This window comes from Bos taurus, chromosome 22, assembly GCF_002263795.3.
Source record: "Bos taurus isolate L1 Dominette 01449 registration number 42190680 breed Hereford chromosome 22, ARS-UCD2.0, whole genome shotgun sequence".
Classification (NCBI taxonomy): Eukaryota; Metazoa; Chordata; class Mammalia; order Artiodactyla; family Bovidae; genus Bos; species Bos taurus.
In genome coordinates, this window is record NC_037349.1 from 14,266,047 (window position 1) to 14,288,636 (window position 22,590).

The 22,590-nt window shown below is 41.2% G+C and overlaps 1 protein-coding gene across 12 annotated transcripts in view; it reads right to left on the reverse strand.

Moving 5' to 3' along the window:
- The window catches only part of ULK4 (unc-51 like kinase 4), a 521,202-nt gene that overhangs the window by 414,938 nt on the left and 83,674 nt on the right, over nt 1-22,590 (reverse strand). For 11 of the 12 annotated variants that reach the window (XR_009492338.1, XR_009492337.1, XM_024983119.2 and 8 more), the window contains 2 exons: nt 12,647-12,754; nt 4,057-4,140 (listed from right to left, as the gene is read on the reverse strand). Coding sequence is in view for 10 of the 12 variants with exons in the window: in XM_024983119.2 (XP_024838887.1) it covers nt 4,057-4,140; nt 12,647-12,754 (192 nt within the window). In the remaining 2 variants the exon portion in view is untranslated. The remainder of the gene's footprint in view (nt 1-4,056; nt 4,141-12,646; nt 12,755-22,590) is intronic. The other variant, XM_059879991.1, reaches the window with a different exon arrangement.

Sequence of the window (22,590 nt, forward strand, 5' to 3'; positions counted from 1 at the left end):
AGCTCAGAAACTCATGAAAAAGATTACAAGGGTAACGAAAAATGTCAGTGTATATTTTCAAAATTATTAAAAAGTAAAGACTATTAATTTAAACAGCATGGCACAGATAACAGCCCAACAGAACTAATTAGAGCCCAGGAAGAGACATGCACACAGACATGACCGAGGTGACACCAGAGTCGTGGGGAGAAGACTTTTCATTAGATGATGCTGGGATAACTGATTACATTTATTTTAAAAACAGAACTGGACCCACACGTATCGCCACACACAGACACACAAAACAATTACAAATAAACTTCTAAACAGAAAAAAGGAAAAAATAAAAAATAACTTTTAGAAGAATAACATGGGCAGCCCTCGTGGCTGAATGGTAAAGAATCCGTCTGCCAGTGCAGGAGACACAGGTTGGATCCCGGACCCGGGAAGACCCCACATGCCTCAGAGCAACTGAGACCAAGTGCCACAACCACCGAGCCTGCGCTCTAGAGCCCCAGAGCCGCAGCAACCGAGCCCGCACGCTCGAGAGCCCGTGCTCCACAAGAGAAGCCGCCACAGTGAGAAGCCTGCACACGGCACCCAGAGAGTAGGCCCCACTCACTACAGCTAGAGAAAGCCTGTGCAGCAGCGAGGAGCCAGTCAGCCAAAAATAAATGACGTGAAAGTGAAAGTCACTCAGTCGTGTCCAACTCTGCAAATTTTCCAGGCCAGAATACTACAGTGGCTAGCCTTTCCCCTTCTCCAGCGGATCTTCCCAACCCAGGGATCAAACCCAGGTCCCCCGCATTGCAGGCGGATTCTTCACCAGCTGAGCCACAAGGGAAGCCCAAGAATACTAGAGCGGGTAGCCTATCCCTTCTCCAGCAGATCTTCCTGACCCAGGAATCAAACCGGGGTCTCCTGCATTGCAGGCAGATTCTTTACCAACTGAGCTGTAAGAGAAGCCCAAAAATAAATAAAAGTATACACAAAAACTTTTATTTAGTTTTGGGCTTCCCTGATAGCATCACTGACTCAACGGACATGGGTTTGGGTGGACTCTGGGAGTTGGTGATGGACAGGGAGGTTCATGGGGTTGCAAAGAGTCGGACACGAATGAGCAACTGAACTGAACTGATACACACAAAAAGGAATATGTAATAGCACATCTTAGTGTTAGATTAACATCTCATGGATTGATAAATTTCTATTAAAATTAAGAACTTCTGCTTAGCCACAGATAGTATAAAGAAAATGAAAAGACCAAACATCTTATGGATTGATAAATATCTATTAAAATTAAGAACTTCTGCTTAGCAACAGACACTGTAAAGGAAACGAAAAGATCAAACACAAAATAGAAAAGTATCTGGGACCCGTGTAAACAAGAAAAGATTAATATCCAGAATACATAAAAGAAATTCCTGTGGGTAGAGTACCATGACATCTGAATTTTTTCAAACATCTCAGAAAATAAACAAATGAATAAATAATAAATACACATATATGGATATATATACATACACACATATTACAACAAAGCAAAGAAGGCAAATATATTAACAGCTGACGGAAATAAAGGCCATTAGTTTTCTTTCCTTTTCTAATACTTGAAACATTTTATAGCAATAGCTGGTGGAGGATGATGGTATGCAGAATTCCTACAAAGCAAGAGAAGAAACTGGCTTAAGACTTGATAATCATTTTCAAAACAGGAAATTCCAAAAACCAAGATAAACAGAAAAAGATGGTCATCCTCATTAGTACTCAAGAAAATACATATTAAAACGACACTGAGGAAACAATTTAATGGTCATGAGATTGTCAAAAATTTAAACTGGGACTCTATCAAACGTTCAAGAAGATGTGGGTTAATGGATACTCCTATATAAACTGATACACATGTGTGCCTGTGTTCCTGCATTGAGGCACACCAACACACTATTCAGTGGGACCGATGAGCTGCACTTTACACAATCAACGTGTATCAACCTCAACCTAGCTTTAAGCAAAAGAAAAAAAAATTAAGTCTCAAAAGAACATGATGCCAATCCATTCAGAATCAATCAATCTAGTATTTAGCAATACACTCAAAAAGGGAAATAAAATAAAAAAACATTTGTAAAAAGAAAAAAAAAATTTAAGAAAAACAAGAAAACCTTGGTGAAGTTTATCACCAAAGTCAGAATAGCGGTTACTCCTTGAAAGAAAGTACAAATTTCAATCCAAAAGAGACAGAGAATTCTCTAAGCAACCAGCCTTTTGCTTTTTAACAGAGTGAGTCAGAGTATGCGCTTTTAACCATATCCATACAATTCATATACTCTTCTGTAAGAAAGAACCTACATTCAGAAATACCAGGAGGAGCTGGGAAAACAGTTTTCTACATTAAAAAAATCAAATCATCGAAGACAAGTGACTTAAAAATTATTTTACCTTCAACTATGTCCTGAATACAATAGACAAATTGCCTCAAGAACTGCTACAATTAAATTATTTTTGAAAAGACAAATCCTTTTTTCAGGGGAATGTTCACCTCTGAATTTGTCATTTTGTAGGGACAGTGTTAGTGTACATGCTGCCAAAGCATACACTAAAACGTCTTCCAAATGTATAAAATTTTCACAAATTAGAGAGTTCTAGACTGTCTTCCCTCTTCATGAAAAATATACAAGACCTGACACACATACGAAGAGAGAATAAAAGACAAGTGTGTATACTCACAGTTAACTCTATCATTCTATCATTAGCTGTATCATTAGGTTACAATTCACAATGCACATGCATAGCAAACATTCTTCATAGTATGTACTCGATGACAACTACAGGAGCGGTTGGGGAGGACATATCTAATAAAGGACACAACCTCATGGGTTAGAACTGACCATCTTTTACTCAGCATTAATCTAAGTTTTATAAATTAAAGATACAAAGTTCTAAAACTTTCTTTACACCATTTAAAAAATCCCTGGAAGACTCCTTTCTCCTTTGAGCTCCTGTATTTTGTTCTTCGGCGTGAATGCACTTGACAGATTCCACTTTATAGTTTATCTCATCTCCCACAACAGGTAGATGTGTGCACGAACATAGAGTCCACCTTCTTCATCCGTGTGCCCCCTGGGCATGCCTAGCTTGAGGCCCTGAATGATAAACCCCAACATGTCTTTTGACTACAGATAAAGATAGCTTAATTCTCATATTGTTGATACAGCGCAGTTCACTGGCTTCATGCACACCCCACAGGGACAACTGACTACACATTCACCCTACAGGCTGGGACGTGCTCTCGATGCCTTTCTGGATCACTAGGGGAAAACTGCAGAGATTTTTCTGTACTTGGAACATCATGCCATTACCATAACATGCATGAAGTAATGAACTCAAAAGGAAGATGTTTGTTTTGACATTTTTTTTTCATTCCTTAAGGAATGCTTTTAGCCTATGGCTTTGCCTTGGGTGAGACAATGTCAAGGTTTAAAGCAAACAAAAATGCCAGCCTTTGAGGTCAGTTATAAATCCTCCTCACGGTCACACACAGGAGCTACTTATGCAAGTTGACTGGTTGGCCAGCCGGCTGGTTTTCAGCCATGAATAGCAAGAGAAGGGATGTGCATAAACTGAAGAAACCACATCACATAATAACGACTACTTAAAATCAATGGATGCTGGTGGCAGCTTCCTTGTTTCTGAACCACAAAATGGCAATATGACAAGATAATCACTGGGCTATCGAGGCTGGCAGAAAATTCCCTGCATACACCTGGCTTACTAAACTGAGTTACTGGTAACTGGAAGCGGGGGATTAAGGATATGTCATTGAGAGCTACTTAGGTTGTTTATATTTGCTATCGTCTCTTAAAAAGCAAGACGTTTAAACAAGTGAATGTGAGTTGGTTTTTTCACTTGCTCCCCTGTAGGCCACGGGCTCACAGTGGCTTGTCGGGATTATTTAAATTCAGGAGCGGTACAGTACTTGGCTGACAGGCTCGAGCACCGCTGCAGGCTACAATCCTCACACAGTGCCTGAAGGGTTATTACAATTGCAGGCGTCTACAGAGGACAACAAAGCAGCCTTACCCCTTCCCGAAGGCACCTCATTAGCACCGTGTATGCAGCCAAGGGAACAGCCCAGCATTCTCGGGGGTGCTTTTTTTTTTCTTCCTAAAAATGAAGTAGAAGGAAAGGCAGTGAGGCTAACGGCACAGAAGGTGTTAACCCTTTCAAGAAAAAAGGCTAAGTTTCACATACACAAATGACGTCGAACTTCTTAACTTTCTACTGCAAGTACTGCTTACAACCTGCCAATCATGACCTGATGAGGGGTCCTTCACTGCAGTGTACATACAAAGCACTTCTTCTGTCTCCCAGGATGTCATATACGATGTTGATAAGCTCCCCTCAGCAATAGCTCGATGGAAAGAACCAAGGGATGACAGCATGACCTGGCTGATAGAGAAACCATGCCACTGATAACCACAGATTACGATACACACACTTCTACCTAAAGGTATGACATTATCTGGAATGACGTGGAAGCACAGAACATGCAGTTTGGAGTAGCATCTCTGGATAATCCATAGGAACAAGGAAAACACAGTATGCTACCTAGCAAGATGAAGCTCGACAAAAGCAAGTACCTAGGATCAGTGAGTAAACTGCTTGGAAGGATATCAGGAATAATTCTTTCACAAAGAACTAAGTTAGAAAAATAACCACAAGAACTCTCCTGGAATCTAACAAATAAAGTCACAAAATCAATCAGGGGCCACAGAGAAAGATGAGAAAAAAAAAATAAAACACTCTGGTTATAGCAGAAGAAAGTAGGTTCTGCTTAGACAGAATATTTCTGTTAGAAGACTGTCCAAATGTCAGAAGTGGTACCTTACTGATCCAAAAGTACTTAATACCAATGATGGGAATTGTGACTCGTTAACACTGTACCCTTAATCATGAACTGCCACACATGGTCATAATCTAGCCATTATCGACCGGAGCTGCTCCAGCTCAAAAATCACTATTTCAGCACCCAATTTAACTTTCAAACACAATGTGCCTCCCTTCCAGCTCATTTATTCACAACATTCACCACAGGCTTTCCTTAACATCCCTGGACCCTACTCCCCATGTTCCTCGCCCTTTTTCTTTACCCCCGTCTATCCCCTACCCACCTTGGCTGCCACTGAGATTCCTGGCCTATAATTTAATCACTCCTGACAAAGGCCTGAAGGAGCTCATTCTTTGGAGTTCCACTGTCTCAGGTCTGGGGAAACTCAGCCTTACCCAAAGGCAGTGGCTTGCTCTCTCTAGGCCTGTGGTCAGACAGCTGGGCTCTGGGAGGGGGGACACCAAAAACACAGACTACAGAGTGACGTAGGATGGGGAAGCCCAGGGACCTTCCAGGTCACTCACCAGGCCTGCTTCTCTCTCTGACAGATTCCCTCTCCTGAAAAACTACAGCATTTCAACCCACTGCCCTCCCAAAACTTCGCTTTTATTCTTCACAAAGATCATGAAAGTCACAAGAGAGGAACCACGCGCTCACCTCCACCTGCAGCTGGCTGCTGCTCATACCCTGGGTCATCGTAAGACAGGTTCCTCCACCCCTTCCATGCAGGCTCACAAGTCCCCTCCCACCCTTCTTCCTTCAGGGTCACCAGCTTCTGGACTATCCCTTACTGCTCCTAAGTGTTCAACATCGTGTCTCCGTGGGATCCTTCCTATTTCCACCAGACTCACTGTCATCTCCCATTTTCAAAACAGCCCTCCACCCCACACCCCTCTGCTCCTTCCTATGGTGATGCTCACCTCATACTGACTTCCTCAGGATCCCACGTCCCTCTAAATCCTCAACACACAGCAGTCTGACTTCTTCCTCCCACTCCATGTTAAATACATACATAAAACAGCTCTTGTTGGGTTCCTGGTTGACTTTTGTATCCACTCAACCCAGGAGACTCTTTGTAGTCCTTTTTCTTGGACCGTAACTTCCACATTCAGCCCTGTAAACTCTTTTCTGAAATACCCACTCCTCTCCTGATTTTGCTCCTACTTCACTTACTCGCAGTTACGGACCAGAAGCTTCTCTTACAATCCTCCCATCTATTCTCCACATTGAAACCAGAGTCACCCTTGCGGCACTTAAGTCAGATGACATCCATACCTTTCTTATAACTCTTAACCAGCTTCCTCTTGCTCTTAGGATCAAAACCAAGGCCCCCGACTTGGCTGAGGAGCCTTCCGCGATCGCATCCCTGTCTCCTGCAGCCCTGCCTCTTGCTCACTTCCCTCCTGTCCCACTGGCCACGCTGCAGCTCATGACTGAAAACAAGCACCTACTGTGTGCCAAGAACTCTTCTAAACAACAGTCATGCAGCTATGAACAAGACAGACAAATGTTCTGTCTTAATGGTGTTCAGTGGGGCGGTGGTGGGGAGGGAGTGGTGGGCACAAAAAAATTTTTTTTTACTTAAACAAAATAAACAAGGCAAGACAGTCATGCAAGCTATAAAGAAAAGCACAGCTGGCCAAGGGGTTAGAGGAAGTCTGTATGCAAAGGGCTTCATCTCACAGTTCTCAGGCTCAGGAGGAGGCTCTCTGCAGAAATCCATGCAAGAGAAGATGAACAGCAGATGTCTGCAGGTAAACACTGTGAGCAGGAAGAACAGCGAATGCACAAGTGTGGCAGCACGATCAGGGTGTGGGGGCTTCGAGGTCCCATGGGGAGGCCAGCGAGGCTGGAAGGAGGAAGCGGTTAAGAGGGTAGAGAGGACAAAGGTCATATGGGAACTGAGGAGCAGCCCCCAAGGCCCAGAGGTGACAACAAGGAAGACAGGGAGCAGGGGGAGCCCTAGGAGTGACAACGGTGGAGGGGCCTTGCCTCCACAGGCTCTCTCCAGCTTAGGTCTGGGAACTGCAGTGCACACAGAGTGACGCAACGAGACCACCTGGGAGTTCTTTCAGCAGGCCAGGTGACAGACGGTGACGTGCTGCACCAAGAGAGACAACACATGGGAACACCTGACTCTAGCTCATTATGCATCCTTGACAAAAGGAAGAAAAAGATACATAAACTAAAATGTGCTGTCTCACACATTCCTCTATAGAATCACAGTCCGGACTGCAGTCCTCAAGCTTGTAACCTTGGAGTGTTGCCAGAGAGCCAAAAGGTCAGGACGTCAGTCTCTTTGTTATACATTGGGGGGGCGGGTGTGTGTGTGTGGGGGGGGGGGGTGTGTGGGGGTGTGGGGGTGTGGGTGTGTGGGTGTGTGTGGGTGTGTGTGGGTGTGTGTAGGTATGGATAACTTCAGGTCAGTCCCAGTTCAGCGCTGCCCTGAGATGTTAAGGTTTACCTACATTCAAAGTTACAACGCCACAAAACACCCTCATTGCATGAAACATTAGTGATTTTTGTGGATATAACTTCCTGTCATTAGTTCAGTTCAGTCGCTCAGTCATATCCGACTCTTTGCAACCCCATGGGCTGCCAGGCTTCCCTGTCCATCACCAATTCCCGGAGCTTACTCAAATTCATGTCCACTGAGTCAGTGATGCCATCCAACCAACTCAACCTCTGTTGTCCCCTTCTCCTCCCACCTTCAATATTTCCCAGCATCAGGGTCTTTTCCAATGAGTTAGTTCTTCGCATCAGGTGGTCAAAGTATTGGAGTTTCAGCTTCAGCATCAGTCCCTGCAATGAATATTCAAGACTGATTTCTTTTAGGATGGACTGGTATAATCTCCTTGCAGTCCAAGGCACTCTCAAGAGTCTTCTCCAATACCACAGTTTAAAAGCATCAGTTCTTCGGTGCTCAGCTTTCTTTATGGTCCAACTCTCATATCCATACATGACTTCTGGAAAAACCATAGCTTTGACTAGATGGAACTTTGTTGGCAAAGTAATGTCTCTGCTTGGTTGATCATAGCTTTGCTTCCAAGGAGCAAATGTCTTTTAATTTCATGGCTGCAGTCACCATCTGCAGTGATTTTAGAGCCCAAAAAAATAAAGTCTGTCACTGTTTTCACTGTTTCCCCATCTATTTGCCATGAAGTGATGGGACCGGATGCCATGATCTTAGTTTTCTGAATGCTGAATTTTAAGCCAACTTTTTGACCCTCCTCTCTCACTTTCATCAAGAGGCTCTTTAGTTCTTCTTCACTTTCTGCCATATCATTAAGATGTGGTCAAATGTCATGGCCACAGAATCATCCCTATACTAAAACAGCCTAGCTTATATCCAATTAAAGTAAGTAGCAAGAGAAATGATTCTTCAGATCTACTTTCAGAAATAAATGTGATTCTGTAACATTCCCTTTATAGAAGACTAAAAAATGCAAACTAGTCTATGTGACAAAAGGCAAGTAAGTGGTTGCCTGGGGACAGGGACAGAGGAAGGATGAAGGAATTACCGAGGGTGCTAAGGAAACCTTTTGGAGGTGATGGAGATTTTCATTATCTTGACTGTGGTGATGGTTACACAGATGTATACATATATTCAGTTCAATTGGTCAGTCATGTCCGATTCTTTGCGACCCCATGAACCGCAGCACGCCAGGCCTCCCTGTCCATCAACTCCCAGAGTCCACCCAAACCCATGTCCATTGAGTCGGTGATGCCATCCAACCATCTCATCCTGTCATCCATTCCCCTCGTGCCCTCAATCTTTCCCAATATCAGGGTCTCTTCAAATGAATCAGCTCTTTGCATCAGGTGGCCAAAGTATTAGAGTTTCAGCTTCAACATCAGTCCTTCCAATGAACACCTAGGACTAATCTCCTCTAGGATGAACTGGTTGGATCTCCTTGCAGTCCAAGGGACTCTCAAGAGTCTTCTCCAACACCACAGTTCAAAAGCATCAATTCTTCAGTGCTCAGCTTTCTTTATAGTCCAACTCTCACATCCATACATGACTACAGGAAAAACCATAGCCTTGACTAGACGGACCTTTGTTGGCAAAGTAATGTCTGTGCTTTTGAATATGCTGTCTAGGTTGGTCATACCTTTCCTTCCAAGGAGTAAGCGTCTTTTAATTTCATGGCTGCAGTAACCATCTGCAGTGATTTTGGAGCCCAGAAAAATAAAGTCAGCCACTGTTTCCCCATCTGTTTGCCATGAAGTGATGGGACCGGATGCCATGATCTTTGTTTTCTAAGATCATGTTGAGCTTTAAGCCAACTTTTTTACTCTCTTCTTTCACTTTCATCAGAGACTCTTTAGTTCTTCTTCACTTTCTGCCATAGGGTGATGTCATCTGCATACCTGAGGTTACTGGTATTTCTCCCGGCAATCTTGATTCCAGCTTGTGCTTCCTCCAGCCCAGCATTTCTCATGATGTACTCTGAATATAAGTTAAATAAGCAGGGTGACAATATAAAGCCTTGACATACTCCTTTTCCTATTTGGAACCAGTCTGTTGTTCCATATCCAGTTCTAACTGTTGCTTCCTGATCTGCATAGAGGTTTCTCAAGAGGCAGATCAGGTGGTCTGGTATTCCCATCTCTTTCAGAATTTTCTACAGTTTATTGTGATCCACACAGTCAAAGGCTTTGGCATAGTCAATAAAACAGAAATAGATGCTTTTCTGGAACCCTCTTGCTTTTTCCATGATCCAGCAGATGTCTGCAATTTGATCTCTGGTTCCTCTGCCTTTTCTAAAACCAACTTGAACATTTGGAAGTTCATGGTTCACGTGTTGCTGAAGCCTGGCTTGGAGAATTTTGAACATTACTTACTAGCGTGTGAGATGAGTGCAACTGTGCGGTAGTTTGAGCATTCTTTGGCACTGCCTTTCTTTGGGATTGGAATGAAAACTGACCTTTTCCAGTCCTGTGGCCACTGCTGAGTTTTCCAAATTTGCTGATGTATTGAGTGCAACACTTTCACAGCATCATCTTTCAGGATTTGAAATAGCTCAACTGGAATTCCATCACCTCCACCAGCTTTGTTCGTAGTGATGCTTCCTAAAGCCCACTTGACTTCACATTCCAGGATGTCTGGCTCTAGTTGAGTGTGAGTGGTCACACCATCGTGATTATCTGCTTTGTGAAGATCTTTTTTGTACAGTTCTTCTGTGTATTCTTGCCACCTCTTCTTAATATCTTCCATTAGTACTGACCAAATTGCAATTTTTTAACATGTGCAGTTTATGGTATGCCAACTATACCTCAATTAAGCTGACAGAAAAGGTTAAAAAAAAAAAAAAAGACACACTCACCAAAAGAACTGGACTAGACAGACTCCCATCCCTGATAAGATGGCAGACAAGATACCTGATCACTCTTCTAAGGAAAGCAGTTTTACTCTACATCCTTAAAATGCCTCAGAGAGCTGACAAAAAAAAAAACAAAGAATAATCAAGCCAAAAATCAGCTGCAAGATGAAGGGATAAACAGAGCACTGAAGTTTGCTTTCATTCTCTGAGCCTGCAGAACTTGGTAACTTTGAGCTTTGATGTCAAGGCCTCAAGGGCCCAAGGCAAGAGTAAAGTTGATACAAACTCTCCAGCTGCACCCTCAAGGAACCACAAGGAAAGCTGTCTTTCACAAAACTTAGCACACAAGAGAACGTTCCAGTGCAAGAGGAGGAAGGGAGGGAGCACTAAATACTAATTGAAGAAGACATCCATATTAATTATTAAGAATTAGCTCCAGTGTATATACCTCCATATACTTTTTAATACTGTGTAACTATTAAGTGAAAAACGTTGTTCTACCCGCTATATAAAATGAGACAAAGTGAGAATCTACATTTCTACTTTCTCATTTCTCATTACAGGCAAAAATAACTCTGTAAGGATAAGTAAGAAAGCAACTGCGATGGTTATTTACTGGGAAACTACACAGACGGGGACAGAAAAAGAAAAGGGACCATAGGCTGCGTACCTTTCTATACTTCCAAGGTCTGTAGTTTCATGAATGTGTCTCTTCAAAATATAAAATTATCTGAGAATAAACTCAACTAAGTGAAATACACAAAAAGCTTTATGAGTTAAATCACTTACATGAACAAAAAACTTGTAATATAAATACACAGAAACATCAGTTTTTGTGCATTAAATGTACTAATACTATGTAATAGTACATAAATGTACTAATACTCTAATAGACTCAGCACAATTCCAAACATGTATTAGAAGACTCAAAATCATAAAGATATCAGGACTTCTGCATAGTCGATGCTGTTTTCAAAAGATGATTTCATAATTGGACAATCTGATTCTAAAATTTTTTCTGACATGCAAATGACCAAGAAGAGCCAAGACATTTATGAAAAGGAAGAATAAGGAGGAGAGATTTGCTGTACCAGCTATCAATACTAAATATGGAACTAAGTGATTTTAAATACTGATGTTTTCTAACAATTACTTTAATTGCCTTAAAATGATGATTATCCAGAGAGTCAACTTAGATACTAAGGATACTGAGATTATATAACATTTAAGCAAGTTCTAGAACCAAAACAAGTGGAAACAAAGAACATTTGATTAATTTATAACGTACTGGCACTCATTTAAAACAGAGCATCACATGAAATGAATGACTCATAATGTATCTATATCTATTTAAGATATTCCCCCAAAAAGAGGTCAAAATCTGCAGCCACAAACTCTCACCACCATGTTATTAATAACAGCATGTGTATTAGTGACTCAGTCGTGTCCAACTCTTTGCGACTCCATGGCTCCTCTGTCCATGGTATCCTCCAGGCAAGAAGTCTGGGGTGGCTTGCCATTTCCTTCTCCAGGGGATCTTCCTGACCCAAGGACTGAACCCGGGTCTCCTGCATTTCAGATTCTTTACCATCTGAGCCATAAAGGAGGCTTCCAGGTGGCACTAGTGGTAAAGAACTCGCCTGTCAATGCAGGTGAAAGTAAGAGGCTCAGGTTTAATCTCTGGGTCAGGAAGATTCCCTGGAGGGGAATATGGCAACCCACTCCAGTATTCTTGCCTGGAGAATCCCCTGGACAGAGGACCCTGGTGGACTACAGTCCATAGGATGGTAGAGAGTCAGACACGACTGAAGCAACTTAGCACGCACACACTCACATGTTAAAAGGTCGTCTCTTGTGTTGTTGGAAGAGAGTGCTTGCTATGACCAGTGTGTTCTCTTTGCAAATCTCTGTGAGCCTTTGCCCTGCTTCATTTTGTACTCCACGGCCAAACTTGGTGCTATAAGTAGGTAAGTTTATGTCACTGGGTGTGTTTGTATCTGCTTTGGCAAACTTCAGGAGATGGTGAGGGACAGGGAAGCCTGGCATGCTATACACACACCCCACTGTGTGTAAACAGTGTGTTAAATATCAATGGTGTTTTTATACTGGAAGAACCAATGAAATCTTCTTGCCTAAAGGAGTCAAAGATGGCAGCAACCTGGGGACAGTGTCGTGGGGAGGGGTGCGGGAGGGGATCTGGTCCATTGGCTTTAAAATACAGCTTGAGACTCTCCTACACTTTAAACAGAAAGAGGCACTGGGAAAGAGGGAAGACTGACCAGGAGAGAGAGAAGAGTCAGAAAGACACCAAGAGCCTCTCCCCTCCACAGGCAAAATTTTCACTGTTTCCTTACATATGCCCAAAGAGGCAAAATCAAAACACTCTGATATTAACACTTATCAGCCAGGAAATGTCTGAACACATCAGAGAGCAAGAGAGTTAACCAGACAGTCTTACCTCGGTGGCTATAAGATAGATCAGCTCTCCCAGGGTTGGTAAAAGGCATTGTTTTAATTTGCTGTTCCTGAAATTTTCCCTGATTAATTCAGTTAAAAGAGTGATTGCCTGAAAAGAAGGGGAAAAATGTATATTATTTCATGCATATCTCTCAGTTCTTTACCCTATATGTAACACGAAAGACATTCCACAAAATCCATCTGATATTTTTAACTGGTCTACAAATGATTGTCAATATATGGACCTTATTCCTGAAGTAAAAATAGGAACTCTCCTAGACGATGATGTAAATTTGTTGTTGTTCAGGCACCAAGTCACATTCGACTCTTCACAACCCCATGGACTGTAGCATGCCAGCTTCCCTGTCCCTCACCATCTCCTGGAGTTTGCCAAAGCAGATACAAACATACCCAGTGACATAACTTACCTACTTATAGCACCAAGTTTGGCCTTGGTGTACAAAATGAAGCAGGGCAAAGGCTCACAGAGTTTTGCAAAGAGAATGCACTAGTCACAGCAAACACCCTCTTCCAACAACACAAGAGACAACCCTAAACACAGATGTCACCAGCTGGTCAATACCGAAATCAGACTGATTATATTCTTTGCAGCCAAAGATGGAAAAGCTCTACACAGTCAGCAAAAACAAGACTGGGAGCTAACTGTGGCTCAGATCATGAACTCCTTATTGCCAAATTCAGACTTAAACTGAAGAACATAGGGAAAACTAGGAGGCCATTCAGGTATGACGTGAATCAAATCTCTTATGATTATACAGTGGAAGTAACAAATAGTTTCAAGGGATTAGATCTGATAGACAGAGTGCCTGAAGAACTATGAACAGAGGTTTATGACACTGTACAGGAGGCAGGGATCAAGACCATCCCCAAGAAAAAGAAATGCAAAAAGGCAAAATGGCTGTCTGAGAAGGCTTATAAATCACTGAGAAAAAGAGAAGTGAAAGGCAAAGGAGAAAAGGAAAGATATATCCATTTGAATGCAGAGTTCCAAAGAATAGCAAGGAGAGATAAGAAAGCCTTTCTCAGTGATCAATGCAAAGAAATAGAGGAAAAAAATAGAATGGGAAAGACTAGAGATGTCTTCAAGAAAATTAGAGATATCAAGGCAACATTTCACGCAAAGATGGGCAGAATAAAGGACAGAAATGGGATGGGCCTAACAGAAGCAGAAAATATTAAGAAGAGTTGGCAAGAAGACACAGAAGAACTATACAAAAAAAGATCTGAACGACCCAGATATCCATGACAGTGTGATCACTCACCTAGAGCCAGACATCCTGGAATGTGAAATCAAGTGGGCCTTAGAAAGCATCACTAAGAACAAAGCCAGTGGAGGTGATAGAATTTCAGCTGAGCTATTTCAAATCCTAAATGATGATGCTGTGCAAGTGCTACATTCAATATGTCAGCAAATTTGGAAAACTCAGCGGTGGCCACAGGACTGGAAAAGGTCAGTTTTCATTTCAATCCCAAAGATGGGCGATGCCAAAGAATGTTCAAACTACCACACGATTGCCCTCATCTCACACGCTAGCAAAGTAATGCTCAAAATCCTTCAAGCTAGGCTTCAGCAGTATGTTATCTGAGAACTTCCAGATGTACAAGCTGGATTTACAAAAGGCAGAGGAACCAGAGATCAAACTGCCAACATCCGTTGGACCATAGCAAAAGCAGGAGAATTCCAGAAAAACATCTACTTCTGCTTCACTGACTATGCTAAAACCTTTGACTGTGTGGATCACAACAAACTGTGGAAAATTCTTAAAGAGACGGGAATACCAGACCACCTTACCTGCTTCCTAAGAAAACTGTTTGCAGGTCAAGAAGCAACAGTGAGAACTGGACATGAAACAACAGACTGGTCCCAAATTGGGAAAGGAGTACGTCAGGGCTGTATATTGTCACCCTGCTTGTTTAACTTATATGCAGAGTACATCATGCGAAATGTCAGGCTGGATGAAGCACAAGCTGGAATCAAGATTGCCAGGAGAAATATCAATAACCTCAGGTATGCAGATGACACTGCCCTTATGGCAGAAACTGAAGAAAAACTAAGGGACCATTTGATGAAGATGAAAGAGGAGAGTGAAAAAGCTGGTTTAAAATTCAATATTCAAAAAACAAAGATCATGGCATCCAGTCCCATCACTTCATGGGAAATAGATGGGGAAACAATGGAAACAGTCACAGACTTTATTTTGGGAGGCTCTAAAATCACTGCAGATGGTGACTGCAGCCATGAAATTAAAAGATGCTTGCTGCTTGAAAGAAAAGCTATGCCCAACCTAGACAGCGTATTAAAAAGCAGAGATATTACTTTGTCTTCAAAGGTCCATACAGTCAAAGGTCTGATTTTTCCAGTAGTCATGTATGGATGTGAGAGCTGGACAAAAAAGGCTGAGTGTGGAAGAACTGATACCTTCAAACTGTGGTGGAGAAGACCCTTGACAGTCCCTTGGACACCAAGGATATCAAACCAGTCAATCCTAATGGAAATCAACCCTGAACATTCATTGGAAGGACTGATGCTAATGCTGAAGCTCTAATACTTTGGCCACCTGATGCAAAGAACTGACTCATTGGAATAGATCCTGATGCTTTGAAAGACTGAAGGCAGGAAGAGAAGGGGATGAGAGAGGCCGAGATGGTTGGATGGAATCACTGATTCAATGGACATTAGTTTGAGCAAGCTCCAGGAGATGGTGAAGGACAGAGAAGCCTGGCCATGCTGTAGTCCACGGGGTTATAAAGAGTCAGACATAGCTAAGCGACTGAACAGAAACAACACTTACAGCATTTATCAGTTACCAAGCACTTTCACTATATCGATAATCTGCCAGTCAACTGTGGCTCTGTCTTTAAAGCCAGAAAACCTAGGCTGAGAGAGTGGAAACAACTTGCCCCACACACCATCCATGCCACTTGGAGGCTTATACTGCATTAAATATTGCATGCAATTCTTATACCGCATTAAACTTTTAAGTGATTCCTTCAAAAATATGAGAGGGGCAATATTATAACAACATTTCAGTATAATTCACTTTGAAATTCTGCAGCATATTTTTATCAGATCTAGTTAATTTCCTGGGACTCATGCAGAGAAAATCCCATGCTCCATGCCAGAATTTATACCACAAAACACAAGGTTAATCAAATCACACTGGGACCATAAACTAGGGTTGAATGGTTTCAGAATGATACATATAGAATGAAATGGGAGGGAAATGTATGTAAGTAGTATGGAAACATTGCTCTGAAACAGTGCAACTCAAAACATGGTGTACAAACAAGACTATTTCTCATGGTGATTAAGACCGAGGTTTTTAAACTGAACATATATCAAAACACTATGTTGCACACCTAAAACTAACACAATGTTGTATGTCAATTATATCTCGCTTTACTCATTTAAAAGTTTAAAAACTGAAAGTGAGCAATTTAAAATTCAGAACAATTTCACAGTGTTATAATACAACATCCCAGCACATGATCACTGGTTCCACTTTGTAAACAAGAGTGTGGACAAGCTGGAGCTGGACATCAAGCCGCTGCACGATAGTCATGCACGGGAGGAACACTTGCGGTGGGGACAGTTTTGATTTATAACTGACCTACAATGAGCTACATTTTCTTGTTTTTCTGCCGTGCCGTGTTGATCAATCCAAATAGGGATTGATCCTGGGGCCACCGCAGTGAAAGCTCCGAGCTGTAACCACTGGACCGCCATGGCATTCCCCCAGTTGTACGTGTTTACAGTGTATAATTAGATACATTTGACATACACACATCCCATGTGAAACCACCACCACAATCAAGACAGCAACAGCCTCAAGTGTTTCCCCAAGTTCCCTTGGTAACCCCCATCCCACTACCTTTCTCTTCCACCAGTTTACTTTCTGTCGTTAGTTTGCATTTTCTACAGTTTATATCAGTTGGATCACATATCATGTATCCTTATTTGTCTGGCTTCTTTCACTTAGCATAATGCATCTGAGATTAAAGCATGCTATTTTATTTATATATAATGCATTCTTTTTTATTGCTGAGTACTCTTCCTCCATATAGACATAACATCTTATGTAACCCCACCACTTACTGCCTTCCTCCCTATATAAAATGGTTGAGGGGGAAAAAGCCATCATATACAACACATTAGCCTTTGCAGGTCATTTCCACACACAGCATGTCTTTTCCTTTATCCTGGATTAATCATCCACTGATCATTCATTAATATTACATTGAACCATCTGAAATTAACAATGCTCAGCCATTTTTTACCCTATGAAAACCACAAACTTACCATAAAAGAGTGGATAAAGGCAAGTTTTCTAAAAAGAAAGGAAACGATTTTTTTAAAGAAACCTAGGAATATGAGGAAAGAAACAAGAACATAATAGGCAAAAATACAGGTAAATTCAATAGTCTTTCCTTCTCCTATTAAGCTTTCTAAATTATCTTTGATGTTTGAAGCAAACATTATAAAAATGCTTGATTTGGTTCTAAATGTATTTAGAGGATATATTTTACTCATTACTGACCAGGGGATTTCTGCATAAACTAACTCCTATGGCCAGCAATGTGCTATGTAAGTGAACACTGAAACATCTCTGGTCAATAACATTAAGGTAATAAAAGACATATCAATACATATCTGGTCAATAATATGCTAACTATATAAAACTGAAGGAGGTTAAATGGTTGAAAAAGGAGGTTTTCTATACTTCACTTGAACGGGTGAAATGATGATACCACTAGACTGTGATTAAATTATATATACTACAAATATAAACAATGTTTAAAAAAAACCCAAAGATGATCTAAATAAAAGAAGAGGTATATTTTTATGTATGTGTGTGTATTCTATTTTCTATACAATATGATGTTTTGACATCTTAAACAAACCATTCTGGCTGGGGAGAGAATGACCTTCCTAGGGCCAGCCAATTCTTAGAGGTAGCTAAGGCCCAGGAAAACTGAGTGTTAGTCACTCTGTCATGTCCGACTCTTTGCAACCGCGTGGATTATAGTCCACTAGGCTCCTCTGTCTGTGCAATTCTCCAGACAAGAATACTGGAGTGGGTAGCCATTCCCTTTTCCAGGGGACCTTCTTGACCCAGGGATCGAACATGGGTCTCCCACATTGCAGGCAGATACTTTATAGTGTGAGCCACCAGGGAAGTCCCAGGAAAGCAAGTCTTCAATATGCTAACCAGCAAATCCAGAACCATATCTCCTCTATCTGGTCCTTATACCTCAGAAGGCAATACTCTTCCGTCTTCATCATCCTAGGCCAGGTACCAGGCAACTAGAGACTGTCATTATTCCCACAGGCTGCTGAAAGTATTCAGACCAACCAATTCTAAGCTATTTATCCTGCGCTGCCTTTCCCGTGGAAACCCCAACAAAGGCCAAAGCCTAAGCACTTCTGTCTTCTGCCTCCTGACCACCTTGGTGTTTTTCCACATGGCTCTGTATGCCACCTGTCTCGAGGAGCACTAAGCATAATCAACTCTATTTTCCTGAGCCTCTGCTCTTTCTCCTCGTGTGGCCAATCCTGACTGACCATCTCATAAATCAATACAAAAAGGAGATATACTAGGTTCATAGATAGTAAGACTCACAGTAAAGATGTCAATTTCCCCAAAATTGATAGCCTGGTTTATCGAAATTCCTATCAAAATCCTACCAAGATTTTTTTGTAGATACTGACAAGATTATCCAATTTATGCAGAAAAACAGAAGTATCAGAATCGCCAAAACAATTTTGAAAAAGGAGAATAAAGTGGTTGAAAACTGTTCTATCTGGTTTCAAGACAGTATATAGTTACAGTAATCAAGACTGTGAGGCAGTGTCAGAGAGACAGGCTCTCAGATCAATGAACCAGAACACAGAATTCAGAACTAGCTCCACACTAGTAGATTTTTGACAAATGTGCAAAGGCAGTATAATGGAGGAAAGTCCATCTTTCAACAAATGTTGCTGGAGCAACAGGCTTTCCACTGGAAAAACAAGTAAATCTCAGCCTAAGTCTGACACTTTATACGAAGTATTAACTCAAAATCGATCACAGACTTAAATGTAAAACAGAAAAATAGAAGTAAAAAACAAAATACAGATATATATTAAAGTCTTCAGAAACTAGGTAAAGAGTAGATCTGATACCAAAAGCACAGAGACATTGTACCAAAGAAGCCATACAACTCGAAAATAAGCATATGAAAAGACGTTCAACAGTACTGATGGTTAGGGAAATGCAAATTAAAACCACAATGAGCTATCACTACACCGCCATCAAAAACAGAGTGACAATAGCAATTGCTGCTAAGGATGGAGAGAAACTGGATGGCTCACACCATCTCTAGTGGGAATGTAAAATGGTACAGCCATGCTGGAAAATAGTTTGGCACTTTCTCAATAAAAACACAACAAAGGAACCACTAAACATGCAGCTGCCACAGGACCTAGAAACTGCACTCATCAGCATTTATCCCAGAGAAATCAGTACTTCCATCCACACAAAACCTGTTGTTCAATTTTATAGGAGCTTTATTTGTAACGGTCAAAACTGAAAATGATCCAGGTTATCTTTCAACAGGTAAATGAACACAGAATACTATTCAGATCAGATCAGATCAGTCGCTCAGTCGTGTCCGACTCTTTGCGACCCCATGAATCCCAGCACGCCAGGCCTCCCTGTCCATCACCAACTCCCGGAGTTCACTCAGACTCAGGTCCATCAAGTCAGTGATGCCATCCAGCCATCTCATCCTCTGTCGTCCCCTTCTCCTCTTGCCCCCTATCCCTCCCAGCATCAGAGTCTTTTCCAATGAGTCAACTCTTCGCATGAGGTAGTCAAAGTACTGGAGTTTCAGCTTCAGCATCATTCCCTCCAAAGAAATCCCAGGGCTGATCTCCTTCAGAATGGACTGGTTGGATCTCCTTGCAGTCCAAGGCACTCTCAAGAGTTCTCCAACACCACAGTTCAAAAGCATCAATTCTTCGGTGCTCAGTTTTCTTCCCAGTCCAACTCTCACATCCATACATGACCACAGGAAAAACCATAGCCTTGACTAGACGGACCTTTGTTGGCAAAGTAACGTCTCTGCTTTTGAATATGCTATCTAGGTTGGTCATAACTTTCCTTCCAAGAAGTAAGCGTCTTTTAATTTCATGGCTGCAGTCACCATCTGCAGTGACTTTGGAGCCCCCCAAAATAAAGTCTGCCACTGTTTCCACTGTTTCCCCATCTATTTCCCATGAAGTGATGGGACCAGATGCCATGATCTTCGTTTTCTGAAAGTTGAGCTTTAACCCAACTTTTTCACTCTCCACTTTCACTTTCATCAAGAGGCTTTTAAGTTCCTCTTCACTTTCTGCCATAAGGGTGGTGTCATCTGCATATCTGAGGTTATTGATATTTCTGCCAGCAATCTTGATTCCAGCTTGTGCTTCTTCAAGTCCAGTGTTTCTCATGATGTACTCTGCATAGAAGTTAAATAAACAGGATGACAATATACAGCCTTGACATACTCCTTTTCCTATTTGGAACCAGTCTGTTGTTCCATGTCCAGTTCTAATTGTTGCTTCCTGACCTGCATACAAGTTTCTCAAGAGGCACGTCAGGTGGTCTGGTATTCCCTTCTCTTTCAGAATTTTCCACAGTTTATTGTGATCCACACAGTCAAAGGCTTTGGCATAGTCAATAAAGCAGAAATAGATGCTTTTCCGGAACTCTCTTGCTTTTTCCATGATCCAGCGTATGTTGGCAATTTGATTTCTGGTTCCTCTGCCTTTTCTAAAACCAGCTTGAACATCAGGAAGTTCACGGTTCACATATTGCTGAAGCCTGGCTTGGAGAATTTTGAGCATTACTTTACTAGCGTGTGAGATGAGCGCAATTGTGTGGTAGTTTGAGCATTGCCTTTCTTTGGGATTGGAATGCAAACTGACCTTTTCCAGTCCTGTGGCCACTGCTGAGTTTTCCAAATTTGCTGGCATATTGAGTGCAGCACTTTCACAGCAGCATCTTTTAGGATTTGGAATAGCTCAACTGGAATTCCATCACCTCCACTAGCTTTGTTTGTAGTGATGCTTTCTAAGGCCCACTTGACTTCACATTCCAGGATGTCTGGCTCTAGGTCAGTGATCACACCATCGTGATTATCTGGGTCGTGAAGATCTTTTTTGTACAGTTCTTCTGTGTATTCTTGCCATCTCTTCTTAATATCTTCTGCTTCTGTTAGGACCATACCATTTCTGTCCTTTATCGAGCCCATCTTTGCATGAAATGTTCCTTTGGTATCTCTGATTTTCTTGAAGAGATCCCTAGTCTTTCCCATTCTGTTGTTTTCCTCTATTTCTTTGCATTGATCGCTGAAGAAGGCTTTCTTATCTCTTCTTGCTATTCTTTGGAACTAATAAGCAATAAAAAGTAACAAAATGTGAACACAGGCAACAACCAGAATGAAGAGTCAGAGAATTAGGTTAAACGAAAAAGCCAGCTCTGAAAGGTTATATACATCTTCAAAATGAAAGAAGTACAGAAATGGAGAACGGATTAGTCAGTCACCAGGGGCGGGAAGGAAGAGCATGAGATAGAGGGAAGTGGGTATGGCTATAAAGGGCAATAAGGGTGATCCTTGCGGTGATGACACTGTTCTGTTCATTAACTATCTCAACATCGACATTCTGACTGTGATACTGCCTGACAGTTCTCCAAGATGTCACCATCAGGGAAAATTAGATCAAGTATCATATATACCCAGCATCTCTCTGCACTATTTATTACAACTGAATGTGAATCTACAATTACCCCAAAATAAAATTTTAATTTTTTCAAGTTAACCTCATTCTAAATTCAAAACCCAGATCCAACTTTGTGTTTCATAATATTCATAGCAGGGACATATAGCTCTGTTCCATTTTATCATCCACTGGCCATTTGGTATCAGTAAACATCACAGGAAATTAAAACATTTTAATGCTACAGACCCTTAAAGATATAAAACTGTCTGAACTGCCTCCAGCATAACAGAAACTGCTTTGAAACTGAGTGCCTTATAGACAGACAAACATATGACCTATGCTAGAAAAGTCACAGCAGCCCAACATCTCACTTGCAAAACTTAACCTTGGACACCATTTTACAATGCACAACAAATAAGTTTCCCTGCGATATTACTGTATAGATTTTCAACTCATTCCGTAAAAATTTCAAGAAACATTAATATTAAAAAGGAAAACTATAAGAATAAACACATAAATGACTAACATCAAGCAGGAAAAATAACTTTATTGATGTAAGCATGACACTAAAATATGCCAATACTAAACAGAACAAAAACCGTAAACAAGATTGTTTAGTTCTTCCAACTCAGAAATCCAAGTAATAGGTGGATATTGTTCTTAGGCATGTTTCTCCTATAGTGTATAAAAATTTATCTGGCCTTTTAACAATGAAGCTAAAATAGATTTTTTTAATGGGATGGATATTCATGTATTATGCTACTATTTTATGTATTTTTTGGAAAATCTAAGGAAAATGAGGAGAATGGAGGGTGTCTTACTTCTAGGATTATTATGCTTTAAGGCATATCTACACAATCACTGATTCTATTACCCTAAAAGAAACTATGCTTCTGTAACTATAGCCATGACTGGTTGCTTGATTACTTCAAATAACAATTATTATTTATAATTATAAATAATAATAATTATTATAATAACAACCAGATACAATAATAGGATTGTAAACCTATTTCTTAGGCCCGTATAGTCAAAGCTATGGGTTTTCCAGTAGTCATGTATGTGGTGATGAAATTGTATAAATGTAAGAGCTGGACAATATAAAAAGGCTAAGCGCCGAAGAATTGTTGAACTATGGTGCTGGAGAAGACTCTTGAGAGTACCTTGGACTTCAAGGA